This window comes from Vipera ursinii (genome assembly GCF_947247035.1).
Source record: "Vipera ursinii genome assembly, chromosome: 3".
NCBI lineage: Eukaryota > Metazoa > Chordata > Lepidosauria > Squamata > Viperidae > Vipera > Vipera ursinii.
In genome coordinates this window covers 123,754,751-123,777,177 of record NC_139516.1, presented here as the reverse complement: position 1 = coordinate 123,777,177, position 22,427 = coordinate 123,754,751, and the positions used below count along the sequence as shown (strand labels likewise).

At 38.7% G+C, this 22,427-nt stretch overlaps 1 protein-coding gene across 3 annotated transcripts in view; it reads left to right on the top strand.

The window, feature by feature from the left end:
- Positions 1-1,146: 1,146 nt before the first annotated feature.
- TENT4A (terminal nucleotidyltransferase 4A) overlaps positions 1,147-22,427 on the top strand; it is a 39,566-nt gene continuing 18,285 nt past the window's right edge. For all 3 annotated transcript variants that reach the window (XM_083360629.1, XM_083360628.1, XM_083360627.1), the window contains exons 1-6: positions 1,147-2,362; positions 15,046-15,169; positions 15,287-15,333; positions 16,420-16,540; positions 18,932-19,039; positions 20,969-21,097. In XM_083360629.1, coding sequence (XP_083216755.1) covers positions 1,467-2,362; positions 15,046-15,169; positions 15,287-15,333; positions 16,420-16,540; positions 18,932-19,039; positions 20,969-21,097 — 1,425 coding nt within the window. In that variant the 5' untranslated portion in view covers positions 1,147-1,466. The remainder of the gene's footprint in view (positions 2,363-15,045; positions 15,170-15,286; positions 15,334-16,419; positions 16,541-18,931; positions 19,040-20,968; positions 21,098-22,427) is intronic.

Genomic DNA, 22,427 nt, shown 5'->3' with positions numbered 1-22,427 from the left:
GTTTGTCATCCATCAATACAAGGGCAATCTACTAACGTTGGCTCTCATTGTTGCTCTGGATAGGATTATACACTTCCAAAAGGTGTTGGTTTGTGACCTAGGGGTCTCCTGGATTCTCAGGTCCTGTTTAAACAGCAAGCAGAAGTCATGGCTAAGATAGCCTTACACACTGTGGCTAGTACACCAGTTGTTGCACTACCTGAACCAAGTTGCTCCAGTTGCAATACCCAGGATGTCAAACTGCCGGCCCATGGGCCGGACGCGTCATCCAGAAGCCGCGCTGCGCCCACCCATTGCCGGCAATGGAAAAAAGTCCCAAAACATTGTGCGACATCATGTGACATTGCGAGTTTGACAGTTTAATCAATACTGTAACATATGCCAGATGGGGTTGCCTTTATAAATGGCCCAAAACTACACCTGGCACAAAAGGTTTGGCTAAACTTCTGATACGCCACACCCATTTGGCTAAAATAACACCTATTTTAGAATCACTGAATCCACCACCAGAAGGCTGCTGGACCAAATTCAGAAGTTATTACCTTTAAATCCTTTAATGGCCATTTATAACTGCAGGATACATCAGGTAATGCCTTACCAAAATTGAATATTCCTATTAGGTCCTATCATCAAGAGAGGGCTTGTTGCAGGTTTCCTCTCCTTACATGGCTTGGCAATAGGTCTTCAAATAGACCATTTCTCGGTCAAACATCTATGTGGAATTTAAAGGACCGCTGGAATTGGGCTCCCAGTAATAATTTAAGTAATATTTAGGTAATAATTTAAGCGACTTAGCCTTCCCCAAAAGCTGTCTTCCAGATGTGTTAGAATCTGGCTAGGAATTTGGGATCTTGTATTTCGACACATCAAAGGTCGCCCGATTGAAAAAGGAATGTAGTAAGCTGCCTTTTGCTCTTTTGTTACAACGTACTGGGTCGTCTTGAGCGCGTTTTAAGTTTGCCTAACTTTTCGTTATCGAAGAAACAAATCGAGTTTTAATGAAACTTGCATTGCATTCTTTGCTCATACTTTCCGATCCCTAACTGGCAAAAAGCAGCTGCTTTGACCGGCGAACGTCTTAAAATGTTGCTTTACAGACGCTTTCGCCCCCAAGAGGAAGAAAAAGAAGAAGAAGAAGGAAAAAAAAAATCGCATCTCGGAAGTTTCGTTTCCCAGCAATCCGACCGTCGCTCTGGTAAACGCGCCTGTTGTAAGTTTTCTCTTTAATCAGGGAGGATCGAAGAGAGCTGTCCTCGTGGAAAACTGCCACTGCGCAGGCGCAGCGTTGATTTTAAGAAGGGGGGGCCGCGAAGCGGGGGTTGCACGGGGTCCAGTCCGTTGGCGTCGTCCGCCTCTTTCTCCAGCCTAAACGCCCCGCCTCAGATGCCGTTGCTGCCGCCGCCCCTCCTCTTCCAGGCGCGTGTCTGACGGGCCGTCGGAACCGGCTGCAAGGCAGGGCCGGATGGATGGATCCCCGGGTTGCCTGGATCCAGCCCGAGCAGAAAGGCCCCGCCAATGCGCTCTGGATGCAGATCTGGGAGACCTCGCAAGGCCGGACCGGCGGCGGCGCCGCCGCCGGCGGCTCTTCGCCGTCCTCGTCGTCTTCGCCTGCCTTCCCGCCGACGGCCGCCAGCCGCTATTCCTTTTGCCGGTTTAGCCCGGCGGCGGCGGCGCCTCCGCCGCCCTGTTCCGAGGCCGCTGCCGTTGTTGTTGCCGCCGCTGCTGCTGCCGCTGGCGGACCTGTGTCGTCTCCTCCGCTGATCTCCAAGCCGGCTTCCCTGCGCCTTCTCCCTGCCCAGAGCGGGGAAAGACGAGCGCCTCGCCTGCTGCTCCTCCAGAAGGCCCCGTCCGCCTCCTTCTCCTCCTCCTCCTTCTCCTCCTCCTCCTCGGCCGAGTCGGGCGCTGACAGCCCCGGGGGTGTCTCTTCTTCTTCGTCGCCCTCCTGCGTCCGGCCCGGAATTGGGCCGCCGCCGGCGGCCTCGGGTAAAATTTTGGCAAGCGCCGCTGAAGCGAATTCAGGGAAGCGAGAGGAGCTGGAGGAGGAGGAGGAGGAGGAGGAAGGAGGGCAGGCCCCGCGGGCCTCCGGCGTGGCCGTTACCGCCCCTTCTCCCCATCCCCATTACTACCACCACCATCACCACCACCTCGACCATCAGTACCACCCGGGACGCAGGAAACGAGAGAACAAGGCCAGCACGTATGGGATGAACTATCTGCTCTCGGGCGGCTGGGTCGGCACCGTCCACAGCGGGACGACCGCCTTAGGTGGCGAAAGCGGCCCGGCCTCTCCAGCGCAGGCCGGGTGCACCCTGGCTCTAGGCACGCCTTGGAAACATAGGCAATACAGCTCAGGTATACAAGGGTGAGTATCTTCGGGGGCGGGGGGGGTTTCTAACCGGCGCACGTGGCCGTACATTTCTCATTTTTGCCATTTCAGTTTGTCCTGTCGGTACTGTGATCTTCCGAATTTGAGCCGAAGCGGTCAGATGTCGAGGAGGAAATAAGGGGGGGGGAACGGACTTTCTTCTTTCTGCCAGCAAGAAGACTCGATTTGCATTGGAATGATGGGGTTGCGATGGGAGAGAAAGGCTAGGCCAGGGGTCTTCAAACTTGGCCCTTTTATGACTTGTGGACTTCAACTCCCAGAATTCCTCAGCTAGCATGCCTGGCTAAGGAATTCTGGGAGTTGAAGTCCACAAGCCATAAAAGGGCCAAGTTTGAAGACCCCTGGCTAGGCTTTTCCTCTCTGGGTTATTCTTATAGATCAGGTGTCTTCAAACTTGGCCCTTTTATGACTTGTGGACTTCAACTCCCAGAATTCCTCAGCTAGCATGCCTGGCTAAGGAATTCTGGGAGTTGAAGTCCACAAGCCATAAAAGGGCCAAGTTTGAAGACCCCTGGCTAGGCTTTTCCTCTCTGGGTTATTCTTATAGATCAGGTGTCTTCAAACTTGGCCCTTTTATGACTTGTGGACTTCAACTCCCAGAATTCCTCAGCTAGCATGCCTGGCTGAGGAATTCTGGGAGTTGAAGTCCACAAGTCATAAAAGGGCCAAGTTTGAAGACCCCTGTTATAGATAGTATTTGTAGTATGTTGCTGTTTGTTGGCGGGGAAGTACTTTTGGAGGGATAATTTGGAGTAGTTGATGAAGCCTGGAAGAGGTTGGTTCGTCCTCTATACTTCTCAATTCAAGATTCTGTTCCCAATGCATATTAATTTTTTTTATAAGCATAAAGGTAGTCTTTGACTTAAATTGTAAAGGAGTCTGTCCATCGTTGTCATAACTTGTGGCGATTGTAAATTCAGGGTATCACATGACTGACCCTGTTTTGAATCAGTTCTTAAGGGAACCCATTTTTTTTGCTACCTTAGATTTTTGCCAAAAATTGGATGTGAACTTCAGTTTTTGGCAAAAATGGGAATTGTGATGAGGTGACAGTAAGATGGCTGTCAACTGGTGATGAGCGCCTGAACTGGGGTCATGTGACTGTGGAAAAGGTAGTGGCTATTGGAACTTTGGAATTGGGTTGTAAGTACTTTTTCAGAGGGTCTGTCACAACACTGATCCTAAGCTGAGGACTACCTGTGTACTTAGATATGATGTCTAAAACATAAACAAGGTATTATAACCGTGGTGGCAAACCTATGGCACGTGTGCCACAGCTGGCATGCAGAGCCCTCTCTGTGGGCATGCGTGCTGTCACCCCAGTCCTAGGCCTTCAGCTGGGTTTTATAAAACCTTTTCACTTTAGGCCTCTGCCACCCTGTGCAAAAAAAAAAGTTCAATCAATCAATTTCAACTTCTCAGGGGGAAAAAAAGATCTCGCAAAGTTGGAATTGATTGATTGAACTTTTTAGTCCCACCCAGTCTGCCTTTACCAACACAGCCATGCCCACCCAATGGGCCACACCCACCCAGCACCTGACGATACATAAATGGATTTTGGGTTGCAGTGTGGGCACTCGATCTCTAAAAGGTTCGCCATCACTATTATAACCTGCTTTCCCTGAAAACGTATATTCAGGAGTAATGTTTCACATGTAGGTTTCAGTGTAATTAAAAGTGTATTTTAAGTGTAATTCCTAAGACACTTTTTGAATACCTAACTGGCCACATGGGCTTTTGAAAATTCTAATTTGTATTGGAAAGTTTAGTATGTGTAAAAAAGTAAAATATACAATGTCCTCATTGGAGTGTTATCTAAAGCAAACTTCTATTATACTTGGGTGACATAGAAATTTAAGTTATGATTGGTCACACTGTCAACCAGATAGATAGACTAGATTTGACATTTGAGTCCTTCCCAAGAACATGGGATATTCAGATGTTATTGTTTGATTGTAAGGTATTATCCAGAATGTAAGCTATTCCAGATAAAGCTGCCTTTGTAATTAACTAGATGGTGTTTTTGTCAATGCCGATTGTGTTCAAGTAGTGCTCCAGATGATTTCAGATTGCATCCAGGGGTGCCATTACTCTTGCTATTATTAAAAACAATATAAACAACTCATGCTAGGTCTGTAAGTATAACCACAAAAACTCCAATTTATTGGTTATTTAATAAATTCATATGGTAACATAGCTTGGATTCTGTGTGGCATACGTCGGTTTAAAATGTTTTGGTTCAAGAAAGAAGGAAAAATCGAGGCTCAATTAAAATTCCAGCCGTAGGTGGGGTCTTCTGTTACCCTGTGCCCAATATGCTGGGAAACCAAGTTTTTACTATCTTTCCAGAAGCCAGTAAGATTGGGATTAAATATATGCTGGAGGAAGGAAGAGGTAGGTGTTGCACTGGAAAAGGCACACCTCTTTTGTCCTATTAGGTGGTATTGTTTCAGTGAAGGAATCTGAGGTGAGTCCTTCCTATGAGAACATGTGGGACAGTAGAAAATAATCTGAGAAAGATGGTCCTGCAGGTACCCTAGTCCCCTGTATTACATAGGGCATTATGTGTGATTATCGGTAACTTTCATTGGACTCAGAAGCCTAGTGGGAGCTAGAGCAGTTCATGAAGTATTTAAGTGGATGTACGGTGGTATGCCCATGAGGACCTGGGTTGCTTTATTGTGGAATAATTTTAGCTTCTTGATGGTTTACAAGGGTAACTCCATGTTTAGTGAATTGCACTGTAATTTGGTAGCAATAAAGCATGACTGATTACAAACAGGACTTGCCAAATCAGGAATGGTACAATTGGTACACGAAACAAAGTTGTATGAAAGTCCTTCTGGCCACAGCTGCCATCTGCTGAAGCAAGAACTATGAATCCAGAAGAGCCCCAAAATTACATGCAGTTCTAAGTGGGGAAGTATAAATCCCCTTCCTGGGGCCAAATACAGAAAAATCTCCACTAGAATTAGGGACTCCAACCACAGGTTTTATTAGGGTTGAGCTGAAGCCTGATCTCCATTCAGTCATCTATAACATCCAGGCATTGGGCCAAAACCTTGACAAACACTTGGTCAGCTAAGAGCAGAGTTACACAATTGAGTGTCAATATAATTGTGGAATTATTAACTTTCTATGTATTGCTTTTATTACCTAGTTTCAAGATTGTTTCTTTTAGTATTTCTTGATTCTTATGGCATAGTTAACATAATTTTGCTCACAATGTTTATAAATAACTCTTTCCTTCCTGGCTTCACTGTAATGATAGGTCACATTAATTTTTAATGGTTTGGTATTATTTGACACTTTAAAAGTATTTTTTTTTCAAATGAAGGCAAATATATGTGTCCCAGGATAATGTTGCAGGATCCAATCTGGGTTGGTGACTGGGACCAAAGGTTTAGTCTTCTGAGCTTTCAGACTCATGCAGGAGTCCATCCTCGGGGAACTTCTCGCTAGCAAAATGTGTGCTTTGCGCTATTCTATGTATGGTTATGTGGGGTTTTTTAGTTGTTGATAGGTATTGATGGCTGGCTATTAAATCATTGGCTGTTGTTTCCTTGTGCTGCCAAGCCCTCCCCTCCTAAATACTTGATAAAAAAGCGATAAAAAAGCGCTCCTGTTGACTGACAAGGGCTCATTTCCCAGACTTCAATTATTTCCTTGGCTGATTTTGTACTTGTTCATCCAACAAACTTAGTAGCTGCAAAATTGAATGTATGTCCTTCTTCATTGCAGTGTGAAGCTACCAATGAGTTCAGTTCTCCTTATCTGACCAATCACTTGTGTTCTTGTAATCTAGTGATTAGCTTCCTCCCCATCTGTCCTACATAAGTCACAAGGGCAATCCATGCAGAGGATCTGGTAGATTACATTAGATATATCTCCCACCTCCAAGCGATTTTTGCAATGCATGATTTATTTGTTAAATTTATTTGCTGCCCATACCATTTTAAAGTGACCGGGTGGCTTAAAAATGCATTTAAAGCATTAAAATCATAAAAGATAAATATTTCTAAAACAATAAAAATGGAAATTACAATCAAAAATAGTATTATAGTTAAAAAATCGAAAAGGAGGGATCAGGGTGCACAGGAGGATGATTGCATCTTAATTAATCAACCACCTCCAGTGTGATGCTCCCCAATTGGAGCCCCAAGCCATATAGCAGAGCCAGGTCTTCAGGTCCTTAGGGAAGATCAAGGATTGAAGTCGATCTCATCCCAGTGGATAAGATGTTCCAAAGAGCAGCAGCCATGGCAGCAGTTCTTTGACTGATGGGGTCCAGAGCATAATTATAAGCACTGAAAGCTAAACAGCCATAACATATGGCAACGTTCTTCAGCTTATTTTTTTTATAGCACTGCTCTGTGTGTTTGCCGAAAGTGAAGGAAAAAAATGAGATGAAAAAGATTTTGTTTTTGATTTGACCTACAAGTGGGTAAAACCATTGTTTTATTTTTAGATTTGGATTATGCTTGACCAGATATGTTTATTTTCTCCTGTTACTTAGAAATTGTAAATATCCTAGCGATAATTATCTCAAAATTATTACTGTTGATACTATTGCATGCAGTGCACTTATAAGAGCCAGTGTGACGTGGTTTAAGATGCTTGACTAGGTGCAAAGTTTTAGTCCTCCCCTGGGCACAGAAGTTGGCTGGGTGTCTGGGCCAGTCACTATCTCTTAGCCCTAGACCCCAACAGTGGTGGTGGAAGAGAGAGACCACTTTTCCCTAATAAATTATGTGAACTATTTTTAAATAGCTTATTGCTAACTAGTTAGTAAAAGATAGCTAAATGAGAAGTTTTCAAGGATGAATTGTATTTTCACCTTCAGCTAATTTAATCTTCCCTAGGCCCAGAACAGAATAGTTGACAGTTGGACAGTGTATTAGTTTAATAAATTATTATTAAATACTTTGACTTATAGTTATTATAAAGCTTGCAGTCAATTAAGTATACTTTTTTTCCAGAATTGAATAGCTAACTTAAACTGCTAAACCTAAACCTTAAGATAAGCCAGTACTTGTTTGTCTGCTTATAAACTACCAAGGCTTTCCAGCTATATTACGGTAGTTAGTTTTATATTTGACCATATAACATCAAACTATGTTTTTCCCCTCCATACTTGAGATGGAGAAAATTTCTTTAAATATGGAATTTGTTACATTCACAGATGGTGATGACAATCCCATAGTGGCAAACATAGTTGACTACTCATTAGAGAAATAACAATTGGGATCTGCAATCAGATATTGTATGAAAGAGTGAGTGTTGCAGAGATCCAATTATCTTATAGCAGAATCCTGTGGGAAAAGGGTAGAAGGAAGGACAAAATAGGGGTACTATTTTTCATATTTGCAGATATTTCCATTATGCTAGAAAACCTTAAACACAGAAACTAAATGTTTTCTATTACTTTTAGAGTGGAAGAGATGAGACAAAGTTTTCAATTTCGTGTTTCCATTAGAATTAATCCCATATAGTGCATAGAGGGTTTTTAAAAAACACCATAGCCTGTATATTCAATTTTAATACTCTACTATGCAATTATTTATTATATTTGTAAAAAACCTATTAAAATAAAGCAAAAATTGATATCATAGTAAGATAGAACCAACACCCTATTACAATATGAAAATGTTAAAACTAAACAATGTTTCAAAAAGTTACGATTCTAAACAGAGCCATAATAGCAAGCAAAGTTTATTAAAAGAGACAGTGTCTTAAGTACAGCCAAAATCATTAGTAATTAAAATAAATCTTTAGTTGACTGAATAATCTATATTCATTTTCTAATATAAGTAAGACAGGAAAGGAATTCCATAATCAAAGCACCTGTATCAAGAACATCTCTCCAGATTATATCAACTTTATATCATTCTCTCTCCTGAAAAAGCCACAGAACTGTACATTAACAGTAAACAGTAAACAGTGTTCCTTAAAAACAATTGGGTTCTTGGTGCTCCCTGAGCTTGCTTGTTTTCTTGTAGACATTTCATTACCCAAACTAAGTAACATCATCAGTGCTACAGTAAGGAATGGGCTTTGCTCTCAGTTTATATTCTAGTGCAGACATGTCAAACTCGCGACGTCACGTGACATCGCGCGACGTATCAGGATGGTTTTGTCATTGCCGGCAATGGGGTGAGTGCGGCTTCCGGATGACACGTCCGGCCTGCAGGCCGGCAGTTTGACACCCATGTTCTAGTGTCTTACCCTATCAGTGTTAAAACAATTTAATATAAACTAGAAGCAATAAAATATTCTCATATTAAAGAACACTTGTAAATTATTGAGAGTTCAACAACCACATATCAGGCCAGTTAAGACTAATTCAGGGCTGTAATTAGTTTTGAACCTAGACAATACTTTCTTAAGAATGTTCTGAACAAGCACAACCATTATCCCCTAAAACATCTTAAGATGATGATAGGATGTAATGAGTTAAGTAGTAAAGTTTGCCAATTAGTGGGGATTAAATATGTTTTTGAGTATGTGTATGATTCCTTGTGCACAAAGTAGGAGTGTCATAAAATTTTGCAAGCATTCAGTGCATTCATAACTGGTAAATAAATGTGTTGGTAGCACCAATCATATTTCTTATGTTCATGGAAAATGATGTACTTGATGTACATTATTAAATTACAACATTCTTTGATTTATCTTTGGACATATAATCCAAATCTGAATGTGATATCCCAAGTTTATATTTAATTTTCTGAAGCAGCTGTCTCATATTTTATCCAAGGCCTAAATTCCTATTGATTTCCAATGCAAACTACTGTTGAGTATTAACAGTCAAATTTACAAGTAGAATATATGGTTAGTTTAATATAGTGCTACCTTTCCAAACTATATCCTTGGTGCATCATGCTGAGATATTTAGTTGAAGAAAGGTTCAGTAATGCCTGTAAGATTGTGATAAGATGGGCGGTCAATAAATTTTACAAATGATAAAACTTAAATCTATCAAGCTTTTTTTTTTTGCTTATAATTTAGCAGTGTATTTATATTGTATTCAATGTGTATATTTTACTATCTACATACAGGGTGGTTTTTTTGGAAAGTTTTTATATAAAAGGTATAACCGTCATACTTTTTTCGTAAATGCTTCTTTTGATGGATATTATATTTTATATTCTAGCTTTTTTATATGCATACAAACTGGGTATGAGGAATAAGGCAGTATTCTGGAAGAAGTTGATTAGCCCCCTGTCACCTCCCCAGCAGCCGAAACTAGCCAGGAGGGACATGGGTCCAATAAACAGGTTGTAACGCTCAGTCTACGCATAATCCTGTCCACATCATCCAAAGACACAGGGTCAAACTCACCCCAAATGGTATAACCAAGACCTGCCCTCTCCACTCCTCCAGATTCCGCCCAGTTGGAGTCCAAACCAGTCTGGATCTGAGCGATTTTGTCTTACAGATACTGTACAAATTCCTCAGCCCTACCTTGCAAGGGATAATCCTGATTAAGCTGTGAGCGGGTCACTCTAAACAAGGTGGCTGGGCGGTTATCTGCGGATGCAATGAGAGCGGAAAACTAAACATGCTTTGCTGCATCCATCACCACTGGGTAAGACTTAAGATCTTAGCTGTGTTCGATCAGATTCGGATCTGCTGGACCTCCAACAGCTCTCTAGGCGTCTTCCGGCGCTTCATCTCTCGGAGTCCCTTGGTAAACCAGGGGGACACCCGGGATCTGCGACGGGTCAGAGGCTGCAAAAGCACAACTCGATCCAAGGCCCCAGCAGCCGCCCTCTCCCAGGCCACCACTAGGGCCTCGGCTGAGTCGTGGGCAAGGGAAGCAGGAAATGTCCCAAGCTCCGTCTGAAACCTCTCAGGGTCCATCAGGTGCCTGGGACGGAACCACCTAGTCAGTTCTGCCTCCCAGCGGCGGGGGGTGGCGTACTGAAAGTCTAGCCAGAGAAGGAAATGATCGGACCATGACAGGGGTTGGATGGTTAACTCTCCCCTAACCAGACCATTAATCCACTGCCCAGAGATAAAAACCAGGTCGAGTGTGTGTCCTCCATTATGAGTCGGGTCCTGAATTATTTGAGTCAGGTCCATGGCCGTAATGGAAGCCATGAACTCCCAGGCCAACTCAGACACCTCACCGATGGAAGGCAGATTGAAGTCCCCCAGAACTATGAGCCTGGGGAACTCAATTGCCAACCCAGACAAGACATCGAGAAGTTTGGGCAGGGCCGCTGACACGCAGCTGGGAGACAGGTACATAATCAATAGGCCCAACTGAACTCCAGGACCCCACTTCAAAAGGAGAGACTCACACCCGCCTATCTGAGGGATAGTGGCCACTCGTGGACAAAGACTCTCCCTAATAATAACCACCACCATCCCCGCCCCTGCCCTGGGCCCGTGGCTGGTGAAGCACCTGGAAGCCTGGTGGGCATAATTCTGAGAGGGGGACACCCCCCTCTTGGCCCAACCAGGTCTCCGTGATGCAGGCCAGGTCCGCTTTCTCCTCTCAATGAGATCTTCAGTAGCCCTGAAGAAAGTGACCTCTGACCGTTTTTCATACTTAGGACTGTTGCAATATCCCTATGGACATGTGATCAAAACTCAGACATTTGGCAGCTGACTCGTATGTATTACAATTGCAGTGTCCTAGGGTCATGTGATCACCTTTTGAGACTTTCTGACAAAATTAATGGAGGGCCAGATTGGCTTAACAGCCGCATTACTAACTTAACAGCTGCAACAATTCTCCTAACAACTGTGACAAGCAAGGTTGTAAAATGGAGCAAAATTCATTTAACAACTGTCTCAGCAGCAGAAATTTTGGACTCAATTTTGGTCACAAGTCAAGCTCAACCTGTATGGACTTTGTAATTTAGTGGGAATAAGCTTCATTTGGGTTCTGGCTACTATGCAATCCTGAAGAAACAAGGGAAGGCCGAAATTAGTTTTCCTATTCAGCATAAATGCTTAAGAACTAGAAAGTAGGGATATTTTGGTTAGGCACTAGCAGCTGCTTGTGTGAGCTTAAAGTCTATTGTTCTTTTTCAAGAAGAGAATTTGAAGTTGTTCTAACCCAATGATGGCAAACCTCTTACTTTTGTTCATAAAGAGCCATCTCTTTCCATTCCCAGAAGCTTACCTAATAAGTCCCATTCATCTTTATCACCTTATTTATAGGTAGACAGGTGAGCGGAGAAAGGAGAAGGTTACAATTTCATGTTCAAATTGCAGCCTCAGAAGCCCTGAGCAGCATAGAAGATCACTTATTCCTGAGACCCATTCCTAGGTTCAGGATATTGTTTTTCCTGCATTCTGCACCTCCACATTAGAAACTGTTTGACATTATTATTATTTTTGTCCAATGGTGCTTAATAAATTAGGTACTTAGCTTCAAGCAAGGGCAAAATAATAGCTTGTGTCTAGGGAGGTTCCTCTAAAGGGCAACACAGAGTAACCAAGGGGGAGTAGGTAGAATCAGCCAAGAAAAAGGCTCTATTAATAGCAAAAACCTCAAATGACTATAGAATGGGTAATTATATTTACCGTAGCATCAAAATCCTGTACTGATTTTCACAATAAGCGGTTCTGAAAGAAAAGTGCTTATAGTCCCCAGTGAGTGGAAATTCCACTAGGAATCCTCTTGGAGAAAAAAATGTAGCCATTTCAGTTATCAGAATCTCAGGCTATGTGTATGTGATCTCCCAGAAGAGCTGGTAGAAAGGACATCAATAAATAGACCAGGAAAGCAACATTCATTAGAACATATGTAGCCCAGGGTTGAACAGTGGAGTCACTGATGCTTTGAACCTGGTTGTTTGCTTGCATACAAATAGTAGCCATCATCATCGATGTGAATGGTGATGAAATAAATAAAATAAATATTACATGTCTCCAAGAACGTCTCATGACAAATCGCATACCTCAAATGTCTTCATTGTGGGGGTTTTTTCACACTGCTAAGAACAGTAGATATTGGAAAGCTATCCTTAACTTTGGGTCTTAGAATAATCTTATTAGGCATTTAAACTTGAGGATGAAGACACTGAAATCAACAGTGAAAGCCATCCACTTTCCTAGATTCATAGGTTTCTGAAAGACTTATATAAAGATTTCAATTGGAATCTCCCACTAGCAGCTTCGTAGATTTCATACGAGAGCGCGCTCTGTTTCAGTTCAGAATACTGGTTAACTTAGGAACACAATTGAGACCAGAATTTCCCTTGGTAGGTAAGGTGGTTAAGTGAGTCACTCCTGATTTTACGGCCTTTTTTGCCGCCGTTATTAAATAAATTTATGCCGTTGTTGCTGCCACCATTGACTTTTGCTTGTCAGCCTCTCCCCATCTGGGAAGGTCTCAAATGACGATCATATCACTTGGGGACACTGCAGTTGTCATAAATATACGCTGGTTGCCAAGTGCCCAAGGTTTGATCACATGACTGTGGGAATGCTATGACCATCGTAAATGTGAGGAATGATTGTAAGTCACTTTTTTCTGTGCTGAGTAAATTTGAATGGTCATTAAATGAATGGTGGTAAGTTGAAGATTACCTGTGCTCATTTTCAGGCTGGCACAATCCCCCAATATATTTATCAAAGCAGTGGCAGCTCATTTAAGAACACAAGAGGTCCATCTTTATACGTTGAATGCACTTTGAAGCCAGGAAAGGCTAGTATGTAGAATGTTAGGACATACGAAGCTGGCAAGGTTACAGAGCAAGAGGACTGTAGTGATTCAGTCTTGCATTTCAGAATCAGATTAACAGCTGAACCCAGTTGCATATAACATTGCCAAGCAAGGTAATTCAATCCCTGCATTAGTAGGGCTAGAGTAGTTCCAGGCAATTTGGCAGTGGGAATGCCACTCGGAATTGTGACCAAATGACCAAATATGCCAATCTTAGGTGATGGGGGGGAAACCTCCAAGGTAGACCAAGACTCATAGTGGATAATGGTCCCGTTATGAGTCAACAAGGATCATCAACAAATTAGGGTGGAAGAAAGTGAAAATGTCTTTGACATCTGCAGAATTTTTCAAGAATTTGGAGATGCCTTTGTATTGACTTGTTCATGACAGTAGATGATAGGCAGGTGAAATGTTTCTTCTCTCAATTTCAAGACAACAGAACTGAGGGGATCAGTGCCCTAATAGTACCATAGTTGAAAGGACATGCTTTATACAGCATTTTTTCAAAGCGCCATTCAAGTTAAGCTGTTCAGGGACTAGAAAATTCTAGTCAAATCATTCTAGACCAAGAGGCCATGTTCCTTTCTTTTAAAGGAGACCAGACAGGACACTGCAGTAATTACTGAAATGTTCAGACATCCTATCTCAAGTTCTGGTGTTGCACTGAAACTCAAAGTAACAACAGCTATGCTAAAAATTAACAAAGTGAGCCTGAAACCTTCAGGTTCAACATTGGAGACCAATGTAAGGCCATATTTTTTTGGACGGTTTGGTACATGTTTGAGTGATGATGCAAAAGTCAGAAATCTTTGGTACTACAATAGAGATCCCTGAATTATTGCATTTTCTATAGATGAGTTGAAGAAAGGGCTAGCAACTATCAGGCTGTAGCTGCAGGCAGCTGCTTTAGATCTAGTGGTCTTGTACCAACAGATAGCATCTTCTTCAGAAAACCTTCATGTGAATTGCTTAGACATGCATATCAGTCATCCTCAGTGATCCACCATTTTTACTACACTGTACTCATCATTGGTACAGTACTCAAGTTTTTAATTTCCTCCTCAAACCCATTAGACAAAATCCCACTAACTTTCTTAAGTCTGCTCTTTTGTAGCCCTAATCTCATTTTGGAGAGATAAGAGATGGAATGGTTCCACAAGGACAGGTCTTCCAGTCCTTATCCCTGCTTCATACCTCAAATGAAATTCCTAATTTCATTGAACACAAGAGATTATGTTTTCCAGCTTCTTGATTCAAAGGAGATGAGCTCAGGCTCTGAGGATCTAACAAACAATGCATGGTGGAGACATGAAAGGCTGATAACCTCTCCTGCAAACAGAATATTAGTAGTCATTTAACTTTCCTCTCCACAATTAAAAGAGTGAGTGAGAAAATGTCCTTCCCTGGTGTTTACAGCTAACAAGATATTGCTCCTTTCCTGTGCCACAGCTTCCCAAGGAGCAGACTTAATGTAGAAGAACAATTAATAGAAATTAGGTTGGGACAGTCATCTATTTTTAAAAGCAATTTTAAAATAGATTATTCATCTCAGATCCGGATTTTAAATGGATTGATCACAAAGAATGTTATAAACTGTTCCAGCTTGGAAACACTGTTAAATTAAGTATATCCTTTTTTCTGTTCATCAATTTTTGATGAACAAGGACAATAGTTAAACTTACTGTGAAGTACCTTACTGTACACAGAAAGATGCAGATATTTAGGAGGTGAAGTAGATTAAGAGATTATCCAGGCAGCAATATAAATGATTTTACTATGCTGATTGTTATTCTTTATAATCCTTTTATTGTTCAACTTCTAGAAAAAATGAATGGAGATGGAATCCTAGAATAATTATGCAACTGAAATTGAAATATTCTACTTGCAAATCCAGATTAGCATCCACAGTCACCAGTAGATTAGCTCATTTGGTTCTCTTTCTGTTGCTATTGATTTTTTTTTATTCTTCCCATAGGCTCCATGAAGAAATAATTGACTTTTATGACTTTATGTCCCCATGTCCTGAAGAGGCAGTTATGAGACGAGAAGTTGTGAAAAGAATAGAAACTGTCATCAAAGATCTTTGGCCTACAGCTGATGTAAGTTTACCTCAAGTTGGTGCTCTGCACACTACTTTAACTTAACTTAGACCACATACATATTTTAATTTTAGAATTTTTAGCAATTAATTTAGTATAGATGTTTTTCTTTTCTAGGTTCAGATATTTGGAAGTTTTAGTACAGGACTTTATCTGCCAACAAGGTGAGTCTGTAAATTTTTCATCTGTATTGTTGGGTCTAAGGTTATGTAATAGTAGCAAAAAGATTACATGGTACCTTAAAAAGACTTATATTACCACTCCAACCTCACTGGTTATCAAGAAGTCAATAAAGGAAAAAAGAGGGATATTGAGCACAGTAAAAAAATACAGAGAAGGAATAACGCAATTATTGCATTTTCATTAACTTAGATTTATGTAAGGTATATAAATTGTATTTTATTGTGTGTTTAAAATTGACATAATTGAAAAGACATCTGGTTTAATTTTAACTGTGTATTGATTCTTCAGGTTTAGCTGCAAACCCAAAAAAATTCTTACATCAACACATTAGAGTACTGTATCTCTAGAGATGCTAGTATTTCTAATTTATCATCTTTTGTACAATAGTGTGAACATATAGAAACATTAATATTCTCCTTCTACATCTTTCAGTTACAAAAAAAACTATGAACAATCAACTCGGAAATGAAAGAACTTCTAAACCAAACTTTAAAAAACCCAGAAATATCAGTATTAGCTGTCATGGAAGTTTGTTTTATGCTGAGGCTCTATATCATTTTAACTTCTATATTACCCTTCCCCAGCTCTGTGCCTTCCAGATCTATTGGAGTAGGATTCCTAACAACCAAATGGACTGGGAAATGATGAAATTGTAGTCCAATATGACTTGGGACTAGAGAAATGCTGCTGTATATATTACTCTATTAAAATTTTGATTTGGAATGAATAACTAACATAATTAGATTAAATATTATTAAATCAAGGAGGTAGTGTATATGGACTGTACGAACAATTAGAAAGAGGTATTTTGCAACATACATAGTGTGAACAAAGATCTGTCTTCCAATTATTTAAGCATTTGAATTGTTGATCAGCCTGCAGATACAGTTAAGACAAATTTTGAAGCAGCTTGCAAGTTTCACAAAAGCCATGGATGCTTTGACAATTCAATGTTGTATGTATGTTTCAAACTCTCTCAAATTACATTATTTGCCTATTCTTCAAAGAATTGTTGTATAATATCTAAGTTTCTAATAAACCTTAGCTATTTTTTTTTATATCTACAGTGATATTGATTTAGTGGTTTTTGGAAAATGGGAGAGCCCACCTCTCCAGCAGCTAGAACAAGCCCTAAGGAAACACAATGTGGCTGAGCCACATTCAATTAAAGTACTTGACAAAGCTACAGTAAGTAATTTAAAACAAGTTTTTCTGAACTTTTCCTTATTGAGGGAAAGTTATATTGTCAGACATGTTTATATTTTACAGGTAGCCCTCAATTTACAACCATTTATTCAGTGCTGTAGTATGGAGCCCTGTTCCTGGAGTCCCAAGCCCGTTTCCATCCCCTGAGGCATCCCAGGCTCTGCTTAATAACCCACATGTTTGATTAACAACTGTAACAGAGAGAGCAGGAATTGTAGTCATTAAGACACGGTCATGTGGGCGCCTTGCTTAATGACTGCCATGACTTATGATGGTAATAGGCAAGCTCCATTATGATTGTATGTCAAGGACTACCTGTACTTTGGGTTCATTGTTTGCTTGTTTATATTGTGTTTTTGTCCGTTTTCTCAACTGCAATTTAGTAATAGGTATTGTTTGTGAAAATGTTCTTCCCAATTGCTGTCAGCTTTCCTGCCTTCCTGCCTTCTTGGCATCAGCTCTAAATTAGCTCATGTTTGTTTTCAAACCATTTCAACATCTGGCATGACAAAAGAATGCCTGGAAAGTTTTATTGTTATTAATATGATGATTACTTAAATCAATTTAATAATTTTATTTCAATCAATAAGGATTGCATTATGAGCTGTTCTTAATACCTGCTGAACATGTGTCCTGATTAATCTTCATTTTGAAATACATTTCATAAACTATTGTTTTTTTATTTTTTATCCGTTTAAACTTGAATTAAACTCCTGGTAACATCACTGACAGATGATGTGTCCAGCTTTGCTGGTGCTGACATTTGAAAATTTCTCTTGGCATATGTTAAACTAAGCTGACTTTAGCTTATGAGTCATAACTTGTTTTGCATAGGTAGAAACTTTATTAAAATATCTAGTTTGTGTGTTGCTTCTATTTTAAAATACCTATATGACTTTAATTCTTCCTTTACTACTGTGTCATTTTCTTGCCAAGTAAAAGTGACATTTCCCTTTTGCTTTAAATTTCCAATATTATCAGTAATGTTCAGAGCTTCAGTATGCCATTTGAATTCTAAGTAAACAGATACACATGCTGTTTTTAGACTAGCACATTGCTGTAAATGAGATAGAGTTTAACAACCTAAACTTAAGTGCACTTGGAAATGTTTGCCATTGATGTGAATAGATCCGTGAACATTCCATGCCTTAGATACCAAATCTCTAGTTTTATTTTAAGAAACCCTTTTAGATCTGCTGTTGTAAGCAGGTGGTTCTCTGGTCCTGTTATTACACTGGAGGCAAAAACCAAAAAGATATTAAATAATATGGAAATTTCAGTATGGGAGTGTGATAAATACTCAGTGTATTTCTCTCCTCTTTCTCTCCCAGTGTTAGAATCAAAATACATTTTGTAACCCACCCAGATATATTTCAGCTTTCTAATTCATAACATAGTATTCAAGATGGGTTAGTAGTATTTTTTTAAATGATAGTACAGTAAACAACTGCTTCTTGGCCATATAGTAAATAATTGATACAGTTTAAATATTAAAAATGATTAATTCCTTGTTAATAATAACCTCATCATCTTTGCCAAAATGAGTTTCATAACATCTGTGTTATAATATAGAAATTAATTAATTAAACATTGCACAAAAGAATTTGTTATTTTTCCTTTTTCAAAATGCCAATGGCTCTTCCACATTAAAGAAATGGCAGCAAGGGTTATATGAGTAGTTGCCATTGGCAGTGACAGATTTTGTAATATGTATAAAATATTGTTAAGTAATAGATGCTGTACAGTATAATAGAAACTGCCATATTAGAATCATAATAGACATTTAAATTAGCAAGAAGATATCTTAGCATCTACAACACTAATATGAGAGAATGAAAGAATACTAACACATTGAATATTTATTGAATCTGTATGCCATCAATATCTTCCAGACTCATGGCAGCTCAAAACACAATATGCAAAATAACAAAATGTTCATGGTACAAAATTTATAATATATAAAGAAAAATTAACAAGAATGAAATGTTATAAGAATTTTTATAACATTTAATATAAAACATAAAGAGAACAATCATTCCCTAAATGTCCATCTTATAATTAGTTATTAAAAAGGTTGAAATAGATTTATATTTACATTAGCTGTCTGTTAACAAATGTAAAATGTACTGTCTAAATTAGGGGTGTCAAACTGCTGGCCCGTGGGCCAGACGCATCATTGGGAAGCCACGCCCACCCTATTGCCGGCAATGGCAAAAAGTCTCTGATACGTTGCGCGATGTCACGTGACATTGCGAGTTTGACATGTCTGGTCTAAGTGAACTGGTTATTTTAAATGATTTGAAACATTGATTACTCTCTGCAAATGTCATATTATTGGTGTCCACTGAATGGTTGATTTTACTACTTTTGCAGGTACCAATAATTAAACTTACAGACCAGGCTACAGAGGTGAAAGTTGATATTAGTTTTAATGTAGAAACTGGTGTGAAGGCAGCTCGACTTATCAAAGACTACATGAAGGTAAAGTAAGCAGAACAAAAAAAAAGATATGTCTTGATATATCTACTACTTTTAGAACTGAAATTTGGGGGAAAAAGCAAAATTAATAAGTTGTGGGCTTATGTTAAATGCCATCTGTAATATCAGACAGCAGATATTGATGGATTATGTACTTCGTGGTCCTCTCAGAAAATATATTCAAGAACTCTGAAATATTTCCCCACATCTGCTCATAATTGTTCAAGAATTTTTAGCTATATATTTGAAAGAATGTTCAGATCAAATGCAAAATGTAATTCAATCAAACATTTTTAGATTTTTCATTTAGACATGATGGACTTGTAAAAATTTTATTATAGATTTCTTTGCTTTCTATCAGACCTATTATGTCCAATTCCAAGCTACTAAATAATATACATGATCAGTCCTCCAAAAAGTAGTGTTTTTCCAAGATCCGTACATTTTCATTAAATAATCGACAATGACAAAAATAACAGAATTTATAGTAAATTTCTCTTTGGATTATTTGTATAAAATCTCTGAAATTGTGCCTAAAAGAGCTTGTGCCTAAAGCATATCTGTTGATCCTTTGGATGCTCATGCTCTGGTCCTTGATTCATGAGAAACAAACCAGATTGGAAAACAAAATAATTCAGATATTTTCTAGGACTGTGGATTGGTAATTGCTGAAAGTAGTTCACCAGAATTAGTCAAACTGAACTTCATACAAAAGTGTTTCTAGTTTATAATCTTCTGGAATCCAGATAAATTATTGTGACTTTAGTCTTGCTCAGACTTGTTCTCCTAGTGAGCAAACCTAGTGATAGATTACAGTCTAGTGACATAAATGGAAAGATCTATTTTACATTTAACAGGATATTTTGCTGTAACAAAGAATCTAGGTCTACATGCAGGCTCCAACCTGTGTTGTCAATATATTTATTAGATGTTGTAACTCTAAATTTTTGAAGCTAATACAAGTAATCCTTCTTAGTGATCATAATTGGAACTGACAACTCTATTGTTAAGCACTATAGTCACTAAGCAGAAAATCATGTGACTGAAGGATTTACAAACTTACTTTCCCTTCGGCCATTAAATAAAGCATCATATTTGTTAAGCAAGTTCTGCCTTCTATATTACCCCTAGTTGTCACAAACCATTTGTGAATCAGGTGAATGGTGATCATGTGACTGTGGGACACTACAACTATTGTAAATGTGCATCTGTTGCAAAGCACAAAAATGACAATAACACAACCATGGGACACTGCGACAGTTATAAATGCAAGGATTGGTTTCAAAAGTTCCTTTTTATGCTGTTATAACTTTGAACAGTCACTAAATCAAGCAATTGGTAAGCAAGGACTACCTATACATCTAAGATGTTGAAAGAACTATTTTATATTTGTGTATTAATGAAGAATAAATTATTTGCTTAATCTTACAAAAATAGTTATTCTGTCATAAACTACTTTGCAAGTCACACCTGTTTAACTGTAGTGTGTGTTACCTGTTTTTTTCTGCTTTGGTTTTGAGAAGTGATCTTAGTTCATAAGTTTAAAAGCAAGCTCCTCCTGATAGAATAAACAGAATTAATTTTTCTGTGTCTACACAGAGTGTATATGCATGAGTGTTTGTTTACCATTTAGTGATTTTTGTCCAAGATTAAGAACATGTTCCCTTGATTTTTATCTTGTGCTTATTCATTTTTTTATGTACCATATAATTACATGTTTGTAGCAATTGCCTTGTATTTTTGTTATTTATTAAATTTTAATGAGTGAAACAGTTACCTATTTTTATAAGGAATAAGCATGTAGATAATAAACATTTGCTATTTCATTTTCCTACCTGTTATTGTATATGGTGTATTATTTTGGTGTGTGATCTTTTATATTCACAAGCAAAAATGTTTCCTTTTAGAACTGACTGTTTCTTTCATTTACAGAAATACTCATTGCTGCCTTACTTGATTTTAGTATTAAAACAATTCCTTCTTCAGAGGGATTTGAATGAGGTTTTTACTGGTGGAATTAGCTCCTATAGCTTAATTTTAATGGCAATTAGCTTCTTACAGGTATGTCCTTTTTCATAAATATCACCAATTGTCTAAATTTTCACTTAAATGTTTGTTATAATACTGTTACATAAATGATGCATTTTATGTAAGTAAATTAATCTATTAAACTGGACTATAATTATTTGAAGATTGATTGTGGTATGTTATTCTTTTTTTATTGAAAAGTTTTACAATACATTTTTTTAAAACATACTCCCTCCCTCCCCCTCCCCTCCCCCTTACCCCCTCCCCCTCCCCTCCCCGACTTCCCAGAGCTGAATACAGGGTATAAACTTTGCAAACTAGAGCTAAAATATGCTAACAAACTAAAAAAATAACATAAAATTCTATCACGCTTTAACTCCCCTTAAACATAACTATATTATTAACAAATAGCGTAACTAATACTACATCATATAAAACCAATACTTATTCAAATACTAAATGAAACTTTTTAGTCCCATATTTATTCTGGATATATTCAATCCATCTTCTCCATTCCAAAATGTATCTCTGTTGCGATTGTTCTTTCAAGTAAGCTGAAATCTTTGCCATTTCCGCCAAGTTAGAAACTTTCAAAGTCCATTCTTCTATAGTAGGCAATTCCTCCTTCTTCCAGTATTGCGCTACTAAGAGCCTTGCTGCCGTAATTAAATTCAAAACCAATTTAGTATCTATAACAGTAAAATCTGTAATAATACCCAACAAAAACAACTGTGGAAAAAACTTTATCCTTTTCTTAAATATCTTCTGCAAGATATTCCACCAAATTTTAATCCAAAAAGCTTTGACTTTTTTGCAAGTCCACCATATATGATAATACATTGCATCCTCACAACCACACCTCCAACATTTAGGCTGGCAGTTCGGATACATACATGCTAATTTTTTAGGGTCCAAATGCCACCTATAAAACATTTTATAAAAATTCTCTCTTAAATTTTGAGCCTGTGTAAATTTTACATTTCTAACCCAAATTTTTTCCCAAGTATCCATTGTTATAACCTCCTGGAAGTTCTGGGCCCATTTTATCATACAATCTTTAACAAGTTCCGTTTCTGAATCAATTTCTATCAATGCATTATATATCCTTTTTATATGTGCCTGACCCTGATCTCTAATTTGTTTTACCAAATTTCCATCAGTTGTTAAAATACCAACTTTCTGATCTTCTTTCCATCTTGCTTGCAACTGCCCATACTGAAACCAAGTTTGTATAATCTTTTCTTCTTTTAAAATATTATATGGCTTTAATTGCCATACATTCCTTTCCATCGTTAAAATTTCTTTGTATGTAATCACATCATGTTTAAATTCAACACTTATATTTTCTATTGCATGTTTAGGA